Source organism: Rhincodon typus, chromosome 11, assembly GCF_021869965.1.
Source record: "Rhincodon typus isolate 14 chromosome 11, sRhiTyp1.1, whole genome shotgun sequence".
In the NCBI taxonomy this organism is placed as follows: domain Eukaryota; kingdom Metazoa; phylum Chordata; class Chondrichthyes; order Orectolobiformes; family Rhincodontidae; genus Rhincodon; species Rhincodon typus.
The window spans coordinates 14,066,832-14,086,938 of NC_063342.1; the positions used below are offsets into that span (position 1 = coordinate 14,066,832).

General features: G+C 43.5%; 2 protein-coding genes across 7 annotated transcripts in view; one reads left to right on the forward strand and one right to left on the reverse strand.

Moving 5' to 3' along the window:
• LOC109933950 (zinc finger and BTB domain-containing protein 21) overlaps window positions 1-20,107 on the forward strand; it is a 178,671-nt gene that overhangs the window by 106,935 nt on the left and 51,629 nt on the right. For 4 of the 6 annotated variants that reach the window (XR_007263294.1, XM_048603282.1, XM_048603283.1 and 1 more), the window contains exon 1: window positions 13,871-14,607. The exons of 1 other annotated variant lie outside the window; for it this stretch is intronic. Coding sequence is in view for 3 of the 5 variants with exons in the window: in XM_048603282.1 (XP_048459239.1) it covers window positions 14,302-14,607 (306 nt within the window). In the remaining 2 variants the exon portion in view is untranslated. Of the gene's footprint in view, window positions 1-9,652; window positions 10,326-13,870; window positions 14,608-20,107 lie in introns of those variants that run through there. One more of the 6 variants, XM_048603284.1, reaches the window with a different exon arrangement.
• On the reverse strand, window positions 2,735-10,170 carry atg101 (autophagy related 101). The gene is made up of 2 exons (XM_020532810.2): window positions 9,264-10,170; window positions 2,735-3,846 (listed from the first exon to the last, which is right to left on the reverse strand). Exons 1-2 carry the CDS (start codon window positions 9,513-9,515, stop codon window positions 3,442-3,444), a joined length of 657 nt encoding a protein of 218 aa, XP_020388399.1. The 5' UTR covers window positions 9,516-10,170; the 3' UTR covers window positions 2,735-3,441.

Sequence of the window (20,107 nt, forward strand, 5' to 3'; positions counted from 1 at the left end):
TGTATACAAAACATAACTTTATTTTTTTCTCAGAAGAACATTTACACTTGCTTAAATTCCTATAAGTCTCTTTCATGTTCAAATTTGAGAAACTTGTATCAGTGCGTTAACAATTTTCTAATGTATTATATACAATTTATTTTGCTTTGCTACATGGCACATTAAAGATAATATTACACAACAGTTGTGCTGAGATAGAATCCATTGTTTTGCACAATATTGGGCAATCTAATTTAAAATATATACAACATATTCAAAATCATATAATTAATATTTTTCTCATATGCATATCTACATCTGTCAGGCTACTAGCTTCAGCATGAAGAATATCATTGAGTATTGCAATTCAGGCATCTTTCCTCCCCACCACCATCCCCTCACACTCACCTGCTTTTTCCCCTTGTTCCCATTCTGACGGCACTGATTGGTGGCTTGGAATAACGCACGAGAACAATGTTCCATTACATCCCCTAAATATTAATTTTCATGCTTTAACTGAATGACTTTTAGTGGCTAGTTAGATGCAAAAACCATCAGGGCTTAGCCAGCTCTTGTACAAAAGCCTGCACTTTCAGCAAGTCACTGGATAGTGCCCAAAGGTAGGAAGCTTGGCAGTTTATTTTCCTTTGCTCCCTCCATTGCCAAAGGACCCTGAGACCAATTGAAGACACTTCCGACCTCAGCTGAAATTAGCTAATTATCTCCCGATTAAGACATAATCAAATTTGACCATTGCATGGATTCGTACTGCCTTTAGTAGAGTGAATTTGGTGACTCGTCCTGTAATCACGGTCACCCATGCTCGCCTATTGCCCAATGGTGAACTAATGGATAAGGGGTAGCAGTGAACAGATAAGGGGAGAAGATTTAAAACAAAGATGCAGAGAAATTAGTTCTCTCAAAGGGTTGTGAATCTGTGGAATTCACTACCAGTGTTGTGAATGCTAAGTAAATTTGAGAAGATAGACATATTTTTAACCAGTAAAAGGTTGAAGGTTAATGGAGAGTGGGCAGGAAAATGAAGTTGTGGCCGAGATAAGATCAACCATGATCGTATCGAATGGTGGAGCAGGCTCAAGGGGCTGAATTGCCTACTCCTGCTCCTAGTTCTTACATTCTTAGTGACCATCATTTTAGTCCTGGTGGGGTGTCTTTGCGGTCAAGGTGGTTTTAAGATGATGTGCTTGCCAATGATACTTCAGAATAAAGCCTCGTGTCTACACACTTTATGGTTCAGTGGTTTGCACTTCTGGCTCAGAGCTAGGGCCCAGCTTCGATTCCATCCTCAGGGGACAGTCTGTGTGGAATTTGCACATTCTCCCTGTGTCTGCATGGGTTTCCTCTGGGTGCTCCCACAGTCCAAAGATGTGCAGGTTAGATGGATTGGCCATGGGAAATGCAGGGTAACAGGGATAGCGTAGGGGTGTGGGTCTGGGTGGGCTGCTCTTCGGTACGTTGGTGTGGACCCATTGGGCAGAATGACCTGCTTCCACCCATAGGGGATTCTATGATTCTATAATGCTAAGCCAAGTAGATTCACAGTGCTCTAGGACAGCCTTCCCTAAAAAAAACATTGAAAGCAGGTTTGGTGGGATTGACATAAATTGGATCTGCCAAACTTCTTACACAATGGGAGATGGTGGCATACTGATATTGTCAGTGACCTGGTAATCCTGGAGCCCAGACAAATGTTCTGGGGACATGGGCTTAAATCCCACCATGGCAGCTGGTAAATTCAAATTCAGTTAATTAACAAAGAATGAATTAAAGGCTAATCTCAGTGATGGTGACAAACCATGAAATTATCATCAACTGCCATTAAAAACCCATCTGGTTCACTAATGTCCTTTAGAGAAAGAAATCTGCTGCTATCCTTGCTAAGTCTGACCTGTATGTGACTCTGGACAGACATGGTAGTTAACTCTTAACTGCCCCAGCAATGGCCCAGAGAGGCAATTAGGGATGGGCAACCCTGGTCAAAATTGCCCACAACTCCAGCTAAGTATAGTGGTCCTTTCTTGACAAGAACCAGGAAGCTTACCAATGATTCCATACTGGGGGTCCTGATGGCTTTAACTGCTTAAGTTCTTGCAAAACATTTTGTATTCTCCAACACATTGAGCTTTGTATAATGTCACCCTGTGCTTGAACTATCATGGAGAGGGTGTGCTCTCTTCTGTGTTTGTAAATTTTTCTATAGTTTAGTTTGGAGATTCTTAAGCCTTGTAATGGGTTTTTAATGTATGTCGGGCACCTGCTAATCAAAAAAAAGAAACAAAGAAGTTCCAAAGCACATCATGTTGTGCCCTCAGCCATAGGGGATACAAAGACCTTTCTCATCACTTGTTGCAAATGGGGAAAATGTTCAAACACAAGTTTGTTTCAATTGATTTTTGAAAGCAAACAAGTTTTGTCTAATTTATTAACAATATAAAGAAACAGAATTGAAATTAATACTAGAAATTATGTACAAAAATTTCCTAAGAATCACTTGGACAGTTTGTGATAATCCTGATGAAACTAACTCCACCATCAATGGCATGGTTTCCAGTCATTATGTTCTGTGCTTTGGAATTTTTGCCACTTCACTTACTTTTCCACTCTCCGTTATAGGATTATCTAAGTCCAAGCTGTTGGTGCTTTGCAGAAAAAGTAAAGGTCAAAGAGGTCCTCCAAAGGTGTCAAACAGGTGAGCTACCCAGAACCAGCAAGTGTCATAAAGTTACTAAAAAGATTTTTGGTTTATTCAGTTTTATTACAGAGAATTATGCCTTACAAAAATTAAAACAAGGCCTCCAAAATTAATTTCAAAATGCTGCCTCCACTAATGTTTCAAACATTTTCACATCCATCTTTTTAACTCGACCCCCTTTTCCTCCGCTGTAGGTTTTCATCTGAATGTATTAAATAAGTCATCCTGGGATACAGTTTATGGTGACAGCAGTCATCAGTTACCTCTCAATGGAAATCCGCTAAGTGGGAGCCAAGGCAATGTGTGTTTAGTTTGGCTGTTCCATTCTGAAGAGAATTATTTGCAAGTCCCACCACATCCTTGCCTGTTGTCCTCAAAAAACAAGATGTTTCCAGTGGTGGAGGCAATTTCAGTTATTTGATTTACAAGAGTTTGAGTGGATTGCTCGAACCTAGCTGTCCTAATAATACTACTCCTTTTTGGAGCCATTTCCAGTAATGTACAACTTTTCCTGACGATTTCAACAAAATAAATATATATGTAAGCTTGGAAAAATCTCCTAGGTGCTAAGCATGACTGTATGAAGTTTCATAAGAAATCATGCATACAATCCAGTGATATTTCAAAGCAGATTGACTTCCCAAAACTAGTTAAACAGGTAAAAGTAAAAGCAGCAGAATGGAAAGCTCAGGGGAAAGGAGTCAAGAATGCATGAGTGTCAGCTGCTTCCTTGATAGTTTTTGGACTGATTATAAAGCCAGTGTGTCTTTGATCAATCTCCTCATAGTAGTGCTAACGGATGTCCCAAGAGAATCAGTGATCTGGTAGCTTATTTTGTACAGGTACGGCTGCACATCCCTCAGGCTCGTGTCAAAAACATTGTCCACCTCTGACTGCGTAGGCATTTTGGGCAGGTACTCATGTCGGTTCATGACCTCAATGATATTGATTATCTTCTCGCCTAGTTTTTCGCCCACCTTCTCACGGCAGATCTGCCTCTCCTGCTCATTGGCCAGGTTCACCACGTTGAGTTTGAACGCCCACACCTCCCACGGAATGCATTCATCTGAGAATGGCCAGCGTGATTTCTTCTTCTGGTAGAACTCTAGGGAGATTTGACCACTCCCATCACTTCCAGAATTACGAAGGGCATCCTATCGTTAAAGGAGAAAAATGGCATGAGACAGATGAGGGGTGAGATCCATTGCTCCACAATATCAACCAAATATAATTGCTACCTTGGTGTATGACTGCACAATTCCTGAAATTAAGTTCATGGGGGATTCGGAACCTTGTAGACCTTCCAGGTTGGAATTTTTTCATGTTTAGATCTCATCCAGTATTTGGGACACATTTTGGCCATGTACTCTTAGTAAGTGGGATGAGAGCCAGTGATCAAACATCCAACTGATGCTGAAGTGTCAGCATTCTGTGCACTTACATGATAAGTTTCAGGTTTTTTCTTCTCAATTCCTGATGCAACTGTGTTTTTAATCTGAGCTGCCAGGAGGATGTCCTCATTTAAGTTTTGAATACCAAACTTTGGGGAATTATCCAGCTCATGTAGGGAACCGAATGCAGCTTAAATTGATAGGAATTCCAGAGTTTAACAAGTTAAATTTTGAGAAAAGCTTTATACAAGAACATAAGAAACAGGAGCAGGTGAGGGCCATCTGGCCTGTCGAGCCTGCTCCGACATTCAATAAGATCATGGCTGATCTTTTCATGGACTCAGCTCCACTTAGCCGCCTGCTCACTATAACCCTTAATTCCTTTACTGTTCAAAAATCTATCTATCTTTGCCTTAAAAACATTCAATGAGGTAGCCTCAACTGCTTCACTGGGAATTCCATAGATTTGCAACCCTTTGTGTGAAGAAGATCCTCCTCAACTCAGTGCTAAATCTGCTTCCCCTTATTTTGAGGCTATGCGCCCCCTCGTTCTCGTTTCGCCCACCTGTGGAAACAACCTCCCTAGTTTTATTTTATCTATTCCCTTCATAATTTTAAATGCTTCCATAAGATCCTCCCTTATTCTTCTAAATTCCAATGAGCATAGTCTCAGTCGACTCAATCTCTCCTCATAAGCCTTTTATTTGAGACAACAAGGTGCAGAGCTGGATGAACACAGCAGGCCGAGCAGAAAGGCTGACATTTCGGGCCTAGACCCTTCATCAGAAATGGGGGAGGGGAAGGGGGTTCTGAAATAAATAGGGAGACAGGGGGAGGCGGATAGAAGATGGATAGAGGAGAGGATAGGTGGAGAGGAAACAGACAGGTTGAAGAGGTGGGGATGGAGCCAGTAAAGGTGAGTGTAGGTGGGGAGTTAGGGAGGGGCTAGGTCAGTCCAGGGAGGACGGACAGGTCAAGGGGGTGGGATGAGATTAGTAGGTAGGAGATGGGGGTGCGGCTTGAGGTGGGAGGAGGGGATAGGTGGGAGGAAGAACAGGTTAGGGAGGTGGGGACGAGCTGGACTGGTTTTGGGATGCGGTAGGGGGAGGGGAGATTTTGAAGCTTGTGAAATCCACATTGATACCATTGGGCTGCAGGGTTCCCAAGCGGAATATGAGTTGCTGTTCCTGAAACCTTCGGGTGGCATCGTTGTGGCACTGCAGGAGGCCCAGGATGGATATGTTGTCTGCGGAATGGGAGGGGGAGTTGAAATGGTTCGCGACTGGGAGGTGCAGTTGTTTGTTGCGAACAGAGCGTAGGTGTTCCGCAAAGCGGTCCCCGAGCCTCCGCTTGGTTTCCCCGATGTACAGGAGGCCACAACGGGTACAGCGGATGCAGTATACCACATTGGCAAATGTGCAGGTGAACATCTGCTTGATTGGAAAGTCTTCTTGGGGCCTGGGATGGGGGTGAGGGAGGAGGTATAGGGGCAGGTGTAGCACTTCCTGCAGTTGCAGGGAAAAGTGCCGGGTGTGGTGGGGCTGGAGGGGAGTGTGGAGCGGACAAGGGAGTCACGGAGAGAGTGGTCCCTCCGGAAGGCAGCTAAGGGTGGGGAGGGAAAGATGTCTTTGGTGGTGGGGTCGGATTGCAGATGGCGGAAGTGTCGGAGGATGGTGCCCAGCCTTTTATTTGTTTATCTTTGAATTTTGAAGGTTTGGGATTGAGGTCTTTAAAATGATAAAATGAATTGAGAAGGTAGATACAGAAAAATTTCTTTTCCAGAAGCAAGTCCCAAACCAGGAGACTAATGTTAAAGTTTAAGATAAACCATTCGAGTTAGTAACCAATTTTTCACACAGACGGTTGTGTGATTTCTGAAATATTTTCCTCAAGCAGCTACAGAGAGGTACATTTCAGTCATTTAGGGAATATGGAGAAAATGCAGGTCTATGGAGCCGAACTATATTCTAATTGAATGCTGGAAACAGACTAATGGCTAATTAGCTTACTTGTGCTCATAGAGAAAAATCCTATCTCTTGAGGGATAGGAGGAAATTGAGATAAGGGCAAGTAATTCTGCATCAGTCACAGTCAACTCCTAGCACTCATTGTCACTTGATATGGCAATGCTCCATGAGTATGTATCATTATCTAGGATAGAGTAAAAGTAAAATTGCCATAGTCCCAGAGGACCATAAGGTTCCACTTTCATGTGACAGAGAGAGAGAGAGAGAGATTACCAGTGGTGAGTTTAACCTGAGGGTCATCATGCCTCCAGCAAAGGGTGAGGTTGAGAAGGCAGGACCTTCATGCAGAAATCAGCCATGACCTCAATGAATGGCAAAGCAGACTCAATGAGCTGAATGGCCTACTACTGTTCCTATATCTTATGGACACTCCAGCACTGAGTCAGTGCTGCACTGTCAGAGGTCCTGTCTTTCAGGTGAGGTGTTAAACTGAGACCTGAACTACCATTTCAATTGGACATAGATTTCATGGATCATTTGAAAGGCAGGCTGAACCTCTTAAAAGGGAAGCACACTCAGTGTTGTTGGCATTTAAATGACAGATAAATGAACAGCAGGACGCGCAGATGGTGAGAGGGTGGTGGAAATATCATTGGAGGCATTGGTGGTGGAGCTGGGCTGAGCTTCCAGGAATGGGAATGGAGGTGGGGAATGGGCTGTAGGAGTGTCCCAGAAAGGAGTGGAACAAGATTCTGGGCCGAGAGCCCATAAGCAACGTAAAAGAAATCAAATGATCTCACGTGCCTGGCCTAACCCTAAACCTACATCTACCTACTCCGAAACAACATCTCCAACTTCTCACACTGCTCAATGCATCTCACCCCAATCTCTCACCCACCAACACTTCTGGCCAATCAATCCTCACACAAAATTTTCAGATACCTCACCTCATCCTCCTATCGCCTCTCAAGACTTTCCATAATGGCATGGGTGATTAGTATGAGCCTGAACAAGTAGAAGTGACAGAGGCCGTTTCTCACAAATCCAGTGACAGTTCACTTGGTTTTAAGTCAGCTTTTGGGGCAAGACCCTGGATTGCAATATCACTTCACTGCTGTATTGAACACTCTCTTCCAACTTCTTCCATCAGGCAGAAGATACAGAAACTTGAACACACACACCAACAAGTTCAAGAACTGCTCCTTCCCTGCTGTTATTAGACTGATGAATGGACCTATCTATCTTCACCTGGACCATCTCTAATACCTCTCTCACCTTCCTGGACCTCTCTGTCTCCATGTCGGGCAACCACCTAGAAACCGATATCCATTTCAAGCCCACCAACTCCCACAGCTACCTAGAATACACCTCCTCCCACCCACCTTCCTGCATAAATGCCATCCCCTATTCCCAATTCCTTCACCTGCGCCGCATCTGCTCCCAGGATGAGGCATTCCACTCCCGTACATCTCAGATGTCCTCGTTTTTCAAGGACTGCAACGTCCCCCCCTCAGTGGTCGAGAACGCCCTCCACCGTGTCTCACTCATTTCCCGCAACTCATCCCTCACACCCCCTCCCCGCAATAACAACCAAAAAGAATCCCCCTCGTCCTCACGTACCACCCCACCAACCTCCGGATCCAATGCATTATCCTCTGACACTTCCGCCATCTGCAATCCGACCCCACCACCAAAGACATTTTTCCCTTCCCACCCTTATCTGCTTTCCGGAGGGACCACTCTCTCCGTGACTTCCTTGTCCGCTCCACACTCCCCTCCAGCCCCACCACACCCGGCACTTTTCCCTGCAACCGCAGGAAGTGCTACACCTGCCCCCATACCTCCTCCCTCACCCCCATCCCAGGCCCCAAAAAGACTTTCCACATCAAGCAGATGTTCACCTGCACATCTGCTAATGTGCTATACTGCATCCGCTGTACCCGTTGTGGCCTCCTCTACATCGGGGAAACCAAGCGGAGGCTCGGGGACCGCTTTGCAGAACACCTACGCTCGGTTCGCAATAAACAACTGCACCTCCCATTCGCAAACCATTTCAACTCCCCCTCCCATTTCCTCAGACGACATGTCCATCCTGGGCCTCCTGCAGTGCCACAACGATGCCACCCGAAGGTTGCAGGAACAGCAACTCATATTCCGCTTGGGAACCCTGCAGCCCAATGGTATCAATGTGGATTTCACAAGCTTCAAAATCTCCCCTCCCCCTACCGCATCCCAAAACCAGCCCAGCTCGTCCCCGCCTCCCTAACCTGTTCTTCCTCCCACCTCAAGCCGCACTCCCATCTCCTACCTACTAATCTCATCCCGCCCCCTTGACCTGTCCGTCCTCCCTGGACTGACCTATCTCCTCCTTACCTTCCCACCTACACTCACCTTTACAGGCTCCATCCCCACCTCTTTGACCTGACTGTTTCCTCTCCACCTATCTTCTCTATCCATCTTCTATCCGCCTCCCCCTCTCTCCCTATTTATTTCAGAACCCTCTTCCCCTCCCCTACCCCCATTTCTGATGAAGGGTCTAGGCCCAAAATGTCAGCCTTCCTGCTCCTATGATGCTGCTTGGCCTATTGTGTTCATCCAGCTCTACACCATGTTATCTCTATCTTCAAGTAATGTTGATCTTGCTATGAGTACGCTCTGTGCTGGCGTGACCTTATATGCCTGGCTCTGTACAAGCACCCTATGATCTGTATGTCCTTATTTGCTTTGATCTGCCCGTACCTGCTCACAAAACTTTTCCCTGTAGTTAGGTACACGTGACTACAATAAGTCAAATCAAACTTTTAAACCGGAGAGAACTGCTGTTTTGAAATTGTGCCTTATGGGGATCCATCAAGACTATCTGACAGTGCAGGTGGAGGGCTCAGTTTAAAGGGCCCGGAGGCACCTTGCAGAACACTACACTGAAGTCTCAGCCTTGATTTTGGGATCAAGACATGGGGTTATGGAGGGAGGCCGGATCACTTTGTTATTCCTGACTGAAGAGTGCCAGCGACCGAGGCGAGGCTGAAACTCCAACTGTAGGCCCGGAGACTCCGTAAATCGTTGTGAAAAGAATGCAGACAATGGAAGCACTTGAATTTGAACCTAAAACGAAACCAACCGACCCAATCCATGAAGAATCCGAGCTAGGAACTGGCGTCCCTTTTTGGGGCAAAAAAAACAAAACAGAAGAGATCTAACGAGCGAACTCACCTTAAACTCGCCTACAGATCGACGCAGCGTGCGGTCCAGCTCGTCGGACGAGACCCGCACGTAGGTGCAGTCGACGAAATCGCAGTCCACGTCTTCGGTGCCCACCGTGCCGATGGAGTAGGTGCCCTCCTTCTTGTAGTGGAACTTGCCCGAGCTCCTGTGCAGGAGCACGGTGTGGAGCACGGCGAGGACGGTCTCCTCGATCTGCCTGGCTTCCACGGTGAGCTCCAGGATCTGCGACCTGCAGTTCATGGTGGCCCGCAGGACAAGCCGCTCTGTCTGTGTGTGTGTGTGTGTGACCCCGTGTGTATCCTTCTGGTGAGGATCGAAGACTGATGGAACCCCGGGGAAACAATGTAACCATTCAACAATGCAAAGGGAACGCCGTCAGTTTCTGCTACAATGTAAACATTCCATCGGATGACATCATCCGCTCTGGAGGGGGAGGGGAGTGAGAGGGAGACGCACTGACTACAGCATCCTGCCTGGGACAATATATGCCCCACGAAACGAACTGCTTCTGCGATTCTACGCAGCACCGCGGCCAGTGCAGAAGGAGGGCCGTTCGGCCCGTCCTGCCCCGTCTCCCCAAATGAGCGTCTCACTCGGCGCTATTGTAACCCTGCACACTGATTCGTCTTCATCCGTTCCACAGACAAAATTAACATAAGCTCGCATTCACGGGAACACAAACCAAAGTTCTGGTTCTGGAGAATGGTCACTGAATTCAAAACTTCAACTCTGAATTCTCTCCACGGATGCTGCCAAGCCTGCTGATTCTCTCCAGCAATTTCTATTTTTGTTTCAGATCTTCAGCACTTGCTGTTTGTTTTGTTTTTGTATTCAGTGGAATTTATAACAGCGAGAAGAAGCGACTTCATTGAAAAATATAACAGGGAGAGGATGCTTCACACAATTATGAGTCTTTTTTACAGTATAGGTAAAGGCCCTTCGGCCCATCGTATCAGAAAGAAAAAATGGCAAAACTTGTGAATGTAGTATACTGGTCCACCTTATTTTCTGTACCTCGGAAGTGTTCCAGTATGACCAGTTCATTTCCAGGTATTACTGATTTTTAAACTTATTTTTCTCTTTGGATGGTGATCAAACATTCATCTATTCCATTCCAATTTTTAAACACATGGGCCATCTGAATAGTTCATAAACGCCCTGAAGATTCCCAACTTTACCAGCCTTTTAGGCAGTGAATTCCAGACACCCACAACCCTCTGAGTGAACTTTTCACCCCCTCAAAATCTCCTAGTTCAAGAGAGTCAGGGTGCAGAGGTGAGTGTAGTGCCCATCAGTAGGGATAAGACATCTGAAGGAGATGGTTCTGGAGTTTGTAGAGGCATTGATGGTGATCTTTCAGGAATCACTGGAATCAGGGAGGGTTCCAGTAGACTGGAATATGGCTAATGTAACACCATTGTTAAAGAAGGGAGGGAGGCAAAGGACAGGAAACTGTAAGCCAGTTAGCCTGACCTCGGTTGTGGGTAAGCTTTTACAGACCATTATTAAGAGTGATATTGCTGAGTACTTGGAAGTGCATGGTAAAATAGGGCTGAGTCAACACACTTTGTCAAAGGGCTGTCATGCCTGACAAATCTGTTCAAATTCTTTGAGGAGGTAATGAGCAAGTTAGAGAAAGAAGGAGCAGTGGATTGATCTGTTTGGATTTCCAGATGGCCTTTGACAAGGTGCTGCACAGGAGGCTGCAAAATAAGATAAGAGCGCATGGTGTTAGGGACAAAGTATTGCCATGGATAAAGAATTGGCTGACTGGCAGAAAGCAGAGACAGGAGATAAATGGGGTCTTTTTATCAGGATGGCAATCGGTGACTAGTGGAGTTCAACGGAGTTTGTGTTGGGGCCACAATTATTCATGTTATACATTAAAGATCTGGACAAAGGAACTGAAGTCATTATTGCTCAGTTTGCAGATGACACAAAGATAGGTGGAGGGATAGGTAGTGTTGAGGAAGCAGCGAGGCTGCAGAGGGACTGGGACAGGCTAGGAAAGTAGGCAAAGAAGTGGCAGATACAATACTATGTGGGAAAGTGTGAGGTTATGCACTTTGGTAGGAGGAATGGAGGTGTAGACTATTTTCTAAATGGGAAAGGTTTCAAAAAGGTTTCTGAAGAACAATGGGACTTGTTCCCTCGTCCAGGATTCTCTTAAGGTTAAAATGCAGGTTCAGTTGGCAGTTAGGGAGGCAGATGCAATGTTAGCATTAATTTCAAGAGGACTAGATTACAAGAGCAGAAATGTACTGCTGAAGCTGTATAAGGCTCTGGTCAGACCACATTTGGAATATTGTGAGCAGTTTTGGGCCCTGTATCTCAGGAAGGATGTGCTGGCATTGGAGGGGGTCGACAGGAGGTTTACAAGATTGATTCCAGGGATGAAGGGCTCGTCATATGTGGAGCAGTTGAGGACTCTGGGTCTGCACTCAATGAAGTTTAGAAGGATGAGGGGGGTTCTGATTGAAACTTACAGAATACTGAGAGGCCTGGATGGAGTAGATGTGGAGAAGATGTTTCCACTCGCAAAGTTTTTAAAAGTTTTATTCCAGAGATAGAGAAATATATTTGCTTAATCATATCACTACAACACATGGCATGTGATTAGTGACACTTAACCTTTAAGAATGATAATATAAACAGCATAAGAGCAAGCTACACCGATTGCCAAGGCTCTGTGTCATGACTTCTGAGGATGATGTTTAGAAACAAATGATCATTTGTACAATGTCAAATCAAATCTTTCAAGTATACCTCACAACAGTTCACATTTTGATGTACAAGCGCCATTTTTATCCAGACAAACACAATGTAATGTTTTTGATGGTATTGACCTTAGAAAATCTCTGTTTTTCTCTGAGTATTACCTTTGGATCGTTAACTTACAGTAGAAATAACAGATTATTGAATCACAGAGTGGCTACAGGACAGAAGGAGGGCACTTAGTCCATTGTGTCTGTACTACTGCTCTGAAGGAGCAAGTCGTCAAGTGCCACTTCCTAACCTGCTCTCTGTGGCCCTATGCAATCTTCTTTTTCACCTAAGGTCTAATTCCCTATTGAATTGCTCAACTGAACTTGCTTCGACCACACTTTCAGGCAATGCATTCCAGCTTCAAAGCGGTTGTTGTGTCTCATGTCTTGATTGCTTTTCTCCCCCAAATCACTTTAAGTCTGTACCCCTTTGTTCTTGATACTTTGACCAATGGGAGCCTTATTTCCCTCTTTCATTCTGCCCAAACTCCTCATGATTTTTCTATACCTATATCAAATCTATTTGACAATTCATTGCTATAATATCTTATGATATACAGACAAATACCTCGCAGACACATCAGATGGACTGATAGACAGGCAAAGGTGGATAAGGAAATAAACATATTGGGAGGAGAGATCAACATCCACAGATAAATAAATGGATTGGCAGATTAATGCATAGACACATAAAACAGGAGACAGACCAACAAACCGAGTTAAACTGATATGAAGATAAATACATAAAAAGACTAAACTTCACGGTATCTGCATTTACCTAATTCTAGCCTCTTGAGCATCCCTTATATAAGTCACTCCGTTTTTGGTGGTTATTCTTTCAGCTACTTAGGCCTTAAACCGAAATCTCTCCACATTTTTTTTTGCTTCCTTTAAGATTTGCATTAAAATGTTCCTTTTTGCAATCTTTTATTACACTAAAGGTGCTATATGAATGCAAGTAGTTGTTAATAGGTAGACTGATAAAATGTATTGATAGACATATGAATAGACAGATAAGTAAAAAAGTAGAAAATGACTGTTATACAGAGTGACAGTAAAAGATAGAGATGGATAAGTTTGGAGAAAGAGGATAGGCAGAGAGATCGAGACAAATAAAGACAGATATATAAATAGAGAGACATAGAGATAAAGGTGGATAGAGTGAGATAGATAAGTAAAAAGAAGATAGAGGATTTAGAGAAAATAGTTAAATAGAAATACAGATATATAGACAGAAATAGACAAAGAGATACAAGTAGAATGTAATAGAGAGCATTTGATGGCTAGAGATGGAAAAACAGCCAGAGATAGAGTGAGAAAAATAGATAAAGAGACAGAGTGGGACAGAGATAGGTATCAAGAAATAAACAAAGATAGAAGAGTAGAATGAGATGGAGAGAAATAAACAGGTACAGAAAAAGAGAATTATAGATATAGCGAGGACAGAAAGGGAAAGAGAAACAGAAATAGAGAGGAATCGATAAAGAGATTGATAGGTTAAAAAGATAAATAAAGGGAGAGATAAATATGGAGGGAGATAGAAAGAGGTAGAAAAGTAGAGAAAAATAGAGAGATAAAGAAACAGATAGTTAAATAGACAGGGAGAGATAAATAGAGAGGGTGAGATAGAGAGAGGGAGAGGGAGAAAGAGCTAGATAAATAGAGAGCCAAACAAATAAATGTAGATAAATAAAGAGAGAAATAGATGGAGAGTGATGGGCAGGGACAGAGTGAGATTGCATGGTTTGGGCAGTGGAAAGTTGGTTCTGGGTCAGTGCTGCTTTAAGAAGTTCTGGGGAGGGGTTTGGATGGACTCCGCCCCTCAGTAAATGCCTGGAGAGTGGACTCGGAGCTGGAGCTGGGAGTGGGGATGTGGAGGCAGCAGGTTGGCTGCTTGTCTCTGTCTCTCTGCACTGTGGGTTGAGCACTGTAAGTGTGCTCCGGGGCCCTGGCCTGCTCACTGTGTGGTCGGATGCGGTCAGTAATTGTGACCGGGGATTGAGCTGTGTGGTGTAGGCCTCTGCCCTTTCACAAGGAGAATGGAGTTAATAAGAAAGTGAAACCCACATCAAGGAATCGAACTCTGTGCTTTTAAAAATAATAACTTTCTTTTGTGATTAGTTGAGCTACTTATTTTTCAGAGGTTTGACCCTGTTTTGTTCAATTTTTAAAGACATGCCTCCAATTTGGCAAAATATTTTTAAAATGTGCAGTATCTGATATAGATCCATAGGTGTGTATACTCTGTCTTGCTGCCTGGCATGTCTGATTTGGCTGTTGGGATGGAGCCCAGTTTCTTGGATGGGCTGAAATGGGTCGGGCTGTTTGCTTTATTTGTGGCCTCAGTCCTCACATTGGTGATGTATGGCCTTCACTGGGTCTCAGGGCCTTCCTGGGGCAAGGGTAAGACCATCCCCAAAGCTGGGGCTACAGCAGGTGCTCCTCTGAGTGATCTCTGTGAAGGGGCAGCTGGCCTCCTCTCCTGGGTGCTGTCCTTGGAAAGCTGGAACCGTGAGTGGAAGAAGGCCTGGCTCACTGCTCTCAATGAGGCAGTTGCAAAGCATGGGGTGAGTTCATGTCTCTGCGCTTAACCTGATTTACTTGCTGAGGATAGGGTTGGTGAAGCTGGTTGACCAGTATCTGATGGAGAAAGATGGACACTTGGGTGTATGAGTGTAATGAATTTTGATTTAAGTACGGTGAAACTATAATGACGTGGAAGAGTTTGTAGAAATGAGTATTTTGAACTTGGTATGCACTTAATCATTCCTGGGATATGTGATTTCACATTTGAACACAGTAAATGGTGTGCTCGACTGTTTGAGGGTAGTTAAGAGCCAAACACATTTGGAGTTGCTCATACAGCAGACTGGGTAAGATTGACAGATTTTCTTCCCTAATTGATGCTTGTGAGCTAGGTAGCTATCTTTATTGCAATTTATTTTTATTTATTCATTCATAGAATGAGTATCTCACTGGCTAGGCCAGCATTTATTGCCCAGAGGACAATTAAGAGTTAACCATGTTGCTGTGGGTCTGGAGTCATGTGTAGGCCAGACCAGGTAAGGATGGCACTTTCACTGGATTCATTGTCATCATTAGACTTTCAGTTCATTTTATTGAATTCAAATTCCACCATCTACTGTGGTGGGATTTGAAGCCCAGTCCCCAGAACATTACCTGTGTCTCTGGCTTAACAGTCCAGTGATAATACCACTAGGCCATTGCAGATACTAGGTTTTTATTTTGGATTTTTAAAATATTGCCCCAGTTGCCGTGGTGGTATTAGTCCAGCTTCTAGATTAGTAATCATGCAATGTCACCTCTCGGCTGGTGTTAAATGTTGAGCAGTTTTTGGTTTTTGAGGTACCATGCTTTGTGATGTCTTTCCAATATTTGTCATGTGTCTTTGACGCAGATTTCCAGCATTTCTGTCTGTTTGTTTTTTTTTGTTCTTTCGTTGACCAAAGAAGTAACTTCCCGCAGAGCAGTGGACCTTTCTGTTGTAAACTGTGCATATGTAATACCAGAAATGTTGGTCACCGTTTGCAAATGAAGCACTTATTTATATGATAATCTGGTAGTGGATGGCACTGCAGTTTGCTTTGAGGAACATGCATGCTTGTCCTCCTGGTCTATCAATTGAGGTCCTTAATCTCAATCCCTAAATCCTGGTTCCATGTGGGGAATAGGTGCTATGTGAGGAAGATTTTATGCCATTATACATATAGTGACTGATGGTTTACATAGCAGATTTCTTTTGAATAAAAGCATGTTCCTAATTGGAAAGTAAAAATGGGTTTTTGTGGGTGACCCTGTATGTGAGGGTTGCTATAGCTGGATATTCTGTGAGAAATTCAGTTGAAATGTAGAGCTTCTTTACCAAATGTTCATATGGTTCTTAAAACATGATATTTTTAGAACTTCCCAGTTGTATTGCAAATGGAGTGAACATTATGCATGAAGCGTGTAATGCTAAAGAACAGCTTCTTCTAGCCCATATCCTTAAATAATAGGATCAATTTCAAAATGATAAACCATCATGAGGAAAAAAAAGCAGCACATCTCAACATTTAAAATTAGCTGCTGTAGTTTTTTTTCTGTCCGTGAAGCATTTATGCCAATTTTATGGTGTAGAGAAAGAAGATGTAGTTAGCTTTATAATCAGTTTGCAAAGTAAGTGACCCTTAGCTGAACTGCCAGCTTGCCCCACTGGGGTATTTAATTCGGTAAATTTGGGCTCATGAGCCATGACAACTTAAATGTAACATAAAAGCTGATGCTTCAGTGCAAAGAGTATGTTACTCTTCTTATTGTGTTGTCTTACATATGAGATATTGTAGTGCTGTTTGATTGGACAGCATGATCTAATTCTATTTGAGGCAAAGCCCAGGAGTTTCGTTGTCCATATTTATTTCTCAAAATTATCATCAAAAGGGGACATTTCTTTCTGCTTTCTTTCTTTACTATACAAAACCAATTACATTCCAATATGGTTAGTAATTTTGCAGATGACACCAGCATAGGAGGTGTAATGGACAGCGAAGAAGGTTACCTTGGAGTACAATGGGATCTTGATCAGATAAGCCAAAAGGCTGAGGAGTGGCAGATGGAGTTTAGATAAATAAGAGGCACTGCCTTTTGGAAAGGCAAATCAGGGCAGGACTTATACGCTTAATGATAAGGTCCTGGGGAATGTTACTAAACAAAGAGACCTTGGAGTGCCGGTTCACAGTTCCTTGAAAGTGGAGTCCCAGGTAGATAGGATTGTGAAGAAGGTGTTTGGTATTCTTGCCTTTATTGGTCAGTGCATTGAGTATAGGAGTTGGGAGGTCATGTTGCAGCCGTACAGGACATTGGTTAGGCCATTTTTGGAGTACTGCATTCAATTTTGATCCCTCTGCTATAGGAAGGATGTTGTGAAATTTGAAAGGGTTTAGAAAAGATTCACAAGGATGTTGCCAGGGTGGAGGGTTTGAGCTATAGGGAGAGGCTGAATAGGCTGGGGCTATTTTCCCTGGAGTGTTGGAGGCTGAGGGGTGACCTTACAGAAGTTTATAAAAATCATGAGGGGCACGGATAGGGTGAATAGCCAAGGTCTTTTCCCCTGGGTGGAGATGTCTAAGACTAGAGGACGTAGGTTTAAAGTGAGAGGGGAAAGATTTAAAAGGGACAAAATGGGCAACTTTTTCACACAGATGGTGGTCCGTGTATGGAATGAGCTGCCAGAAGAAGTGGTGGAGGCTGGTACAATTACAACATTTAAAAGGCATCTGGATGGGTACAAGAATAGGAAGGGTTTGGAGGGATGTGGGCCAAATGTTGGAAATGGGACTAGATTAATTTCAGATGTCTGGTCAGCACGGACAAGTTGGACCGAAGGGTCTGTTTCCGTGCTGTACGTCCCTGTGACTCTATGGCTGTGTATTTAATGCTCTCACACCTTGCAGTCAGTTTTGACCTAAAGATGCTAAGTTTTATTCTTTCTTGTGAGAAAACTCATTAGAAAAGTTTAAATCGTGTAGTGAAAGGAGATTACTGTGATGATCAATGATTTCCAGCCACCAGTAAAAAAAAAACAGTAATCTTTCAAATGTCTGTATGTGCTAGATAGTTTCTTGGTTTCTAAAATATTAAGAATTTGTTTTATCCTTCTTGGTGAGTTGATTTCAGGAAAGGTAGGTACTGTAGGCTAAAATCCTTTTCTGATGAAGGGTCTAGGCCCGAAACGTCAGCCTCTCTGCTCCTATGATGCTGCTTGGCCTGCTGTGTTCATCCAGCCCTGCACCTTGTTGTCTCTAAAATCCAAAAGTGTTGCTTCAGTTCCTGTTCTCCTTGAATCCTTTATTCTGTTCACATAGAAATCCGTCACAAATGTCAGTACTGTCTTATTTCTCCAGGGGCTGTAAAACTTAACTTGATATATCCCTTCCTCTTGCATTTATTCAGTCTTATCATAAATAAACCATGTGTCATCTACCCACTTGGGTTTCTTGTTCTAATCACTCCTGTCTCGACCTTTAATCAGCCTTCCCTTCTGTTTTTCTATCTCCTGCCACTCCCTGCTGCCTGTCTGAGCCTTCTCCCGGGTTCTGACCTCGTGTGAGAAACTCTGACTTCTTCTGTTCTTGCAGAAGGTCATCGGCCTGAGTTGTCGACTCTGTTTTCTCTCCACGAATGCTGCTCGACTTGTTGAGTTTCTCCAGCATTTTCTGTTCTTCTTTCGCTTGACCTTTTTTTTTTCCTTTCTTTCCCTCTTGTTGCCAACCTTGGCCAGTACAATGGATGGAGCTTCAGTTTATTTTTTAAATATAAGAAAAGCAGGTGGAAAGGCAAGCTGAGCATTGAAGGATGTGAGCTACCTCCGTATATGCTGCTGGACCATGTGTTTCTTCACCCAGTGAACCTCTGCTGTAATCATTAATGATTCTTTTGATGTATCAGAAAGGAATGGTACCTTGTGCTCTCTGCAGTGAAGGAGGGGAATCAAAAAAAGAAAATGCATTGGCTTTCTCCACTGAATCAAGAACACCATTTGTTGGTGTTGCAGCTGTGTGCCTTCACAGTCACTGATGCCCCTAGACTTGGCAGACAGAAGAATCCATGGCAGTGAGGGTACCTTTTTGTTGCTGAGGGACTGGCACACAAAAATGAAACGAGTAGTGGATAAAGTATGAAATTTTATGTGGTGGGTTAAACATTGCTGTACAGAATGATCTGTCTGTCACCTAATCCCTCAGTTGTGTTTCACATGTCGTTTGTTGCCAGTAATAGTGGTTGTAGTTAAAGGCTTCAGCTGTAAACTGCCTATGAATTACAGAAACAAACATAGAGCTAAAGGAAGGTGAGAACAGGAGTAGGCCATTTAGCCCTTTTGAGACGTGTTAATATTTTGAATGATAGTGAATGGGTATGTTGTTGGTTAATGTTTGGGATGTAACACTTTTTTGTGGTAGCATTTCAAATATTATGTACACCCCAGATAGCTCTGGGAGTAAATAGTACTGTACTGAATCTTATAAAGAATGAAAGTCCCTAGTTTGCTTTGGGTTGAATGGGGTAGTGTTACTGTATACTTAGTTCGGTCATCTAGACCTGTTGATGAATGCTTGTTGATGGGATTGTACCTCGATGACCTGCTGTCCAAAGGATAGAAACTAACAACAGAGGTGAGGAGATGATCCATGTCGTCTCGTTTTTAATCTGAATGTTTGCATTGCTTTATTTCCGTTGTCACCTATGATATGGTAATTTCCCATAAGTAGAGGTGGGAATTATCCCTTTTCCAATTGGAATGGGAGCCGAGACAAGATGGAGAGCAGACCTGCTCCTTGTGTGGCTGGAAATCCCATCTCCATTCCTACCCTGGTCTGCTTGATCAAACAATAGTTCTAGCTCCCAGCCAATTCAGACATCGACCCAACCCTTTGTGATGGGCTGGTGTCTAAAGCAGGTTCACAACATGAAATTGAACCCAATTCCTGCCCTGGAAGGGAGCGTACGGCCCTAGTGTTTATGCTCCGCGATTTTAAAAAAATCGAGGAAACCTTTCTGAGCTGGCTGATAAAATGAGCCATGTTATGTCAAAGACCATGTTCATATGTCTGTGTTGGAGTCATTGTTCCTTTTGGATGTTTGCATGTGTGCATATATAACAGGCTATGGTTGAAATGACTCCTAACTGACTGGGGTGATGAAATACCCAGGATTTAATCAGGCTGGAAGAGAAGGTAACGTACTATCTTCCAGGCTGTGATGCAATCCCACTTTCTCCAATCCTTCGTTCCCAATTATGCTGTGGTTAAAGTTGTTCAAAAGCCCACTGTCTGCTCATAACTGAGTTTTGTCTTAACCTGTAATGATGCGTATTGGGCAATATACTTAACCTGTCCTCTGGGCCAGCAATTGTATGTGTGAGTGCATTGAGATTCAATATTCTACCTCTGTTTTTCTCTCTCTCCAGTTGTTTGTCTCTCTCTCCAGTTGTTTGTCACAGTATGATGAGTTGCATTTCTTGAAGTTTTGATTTAGTGATAGCTACCTTTGTAACCTGGAAACTTTGACAGG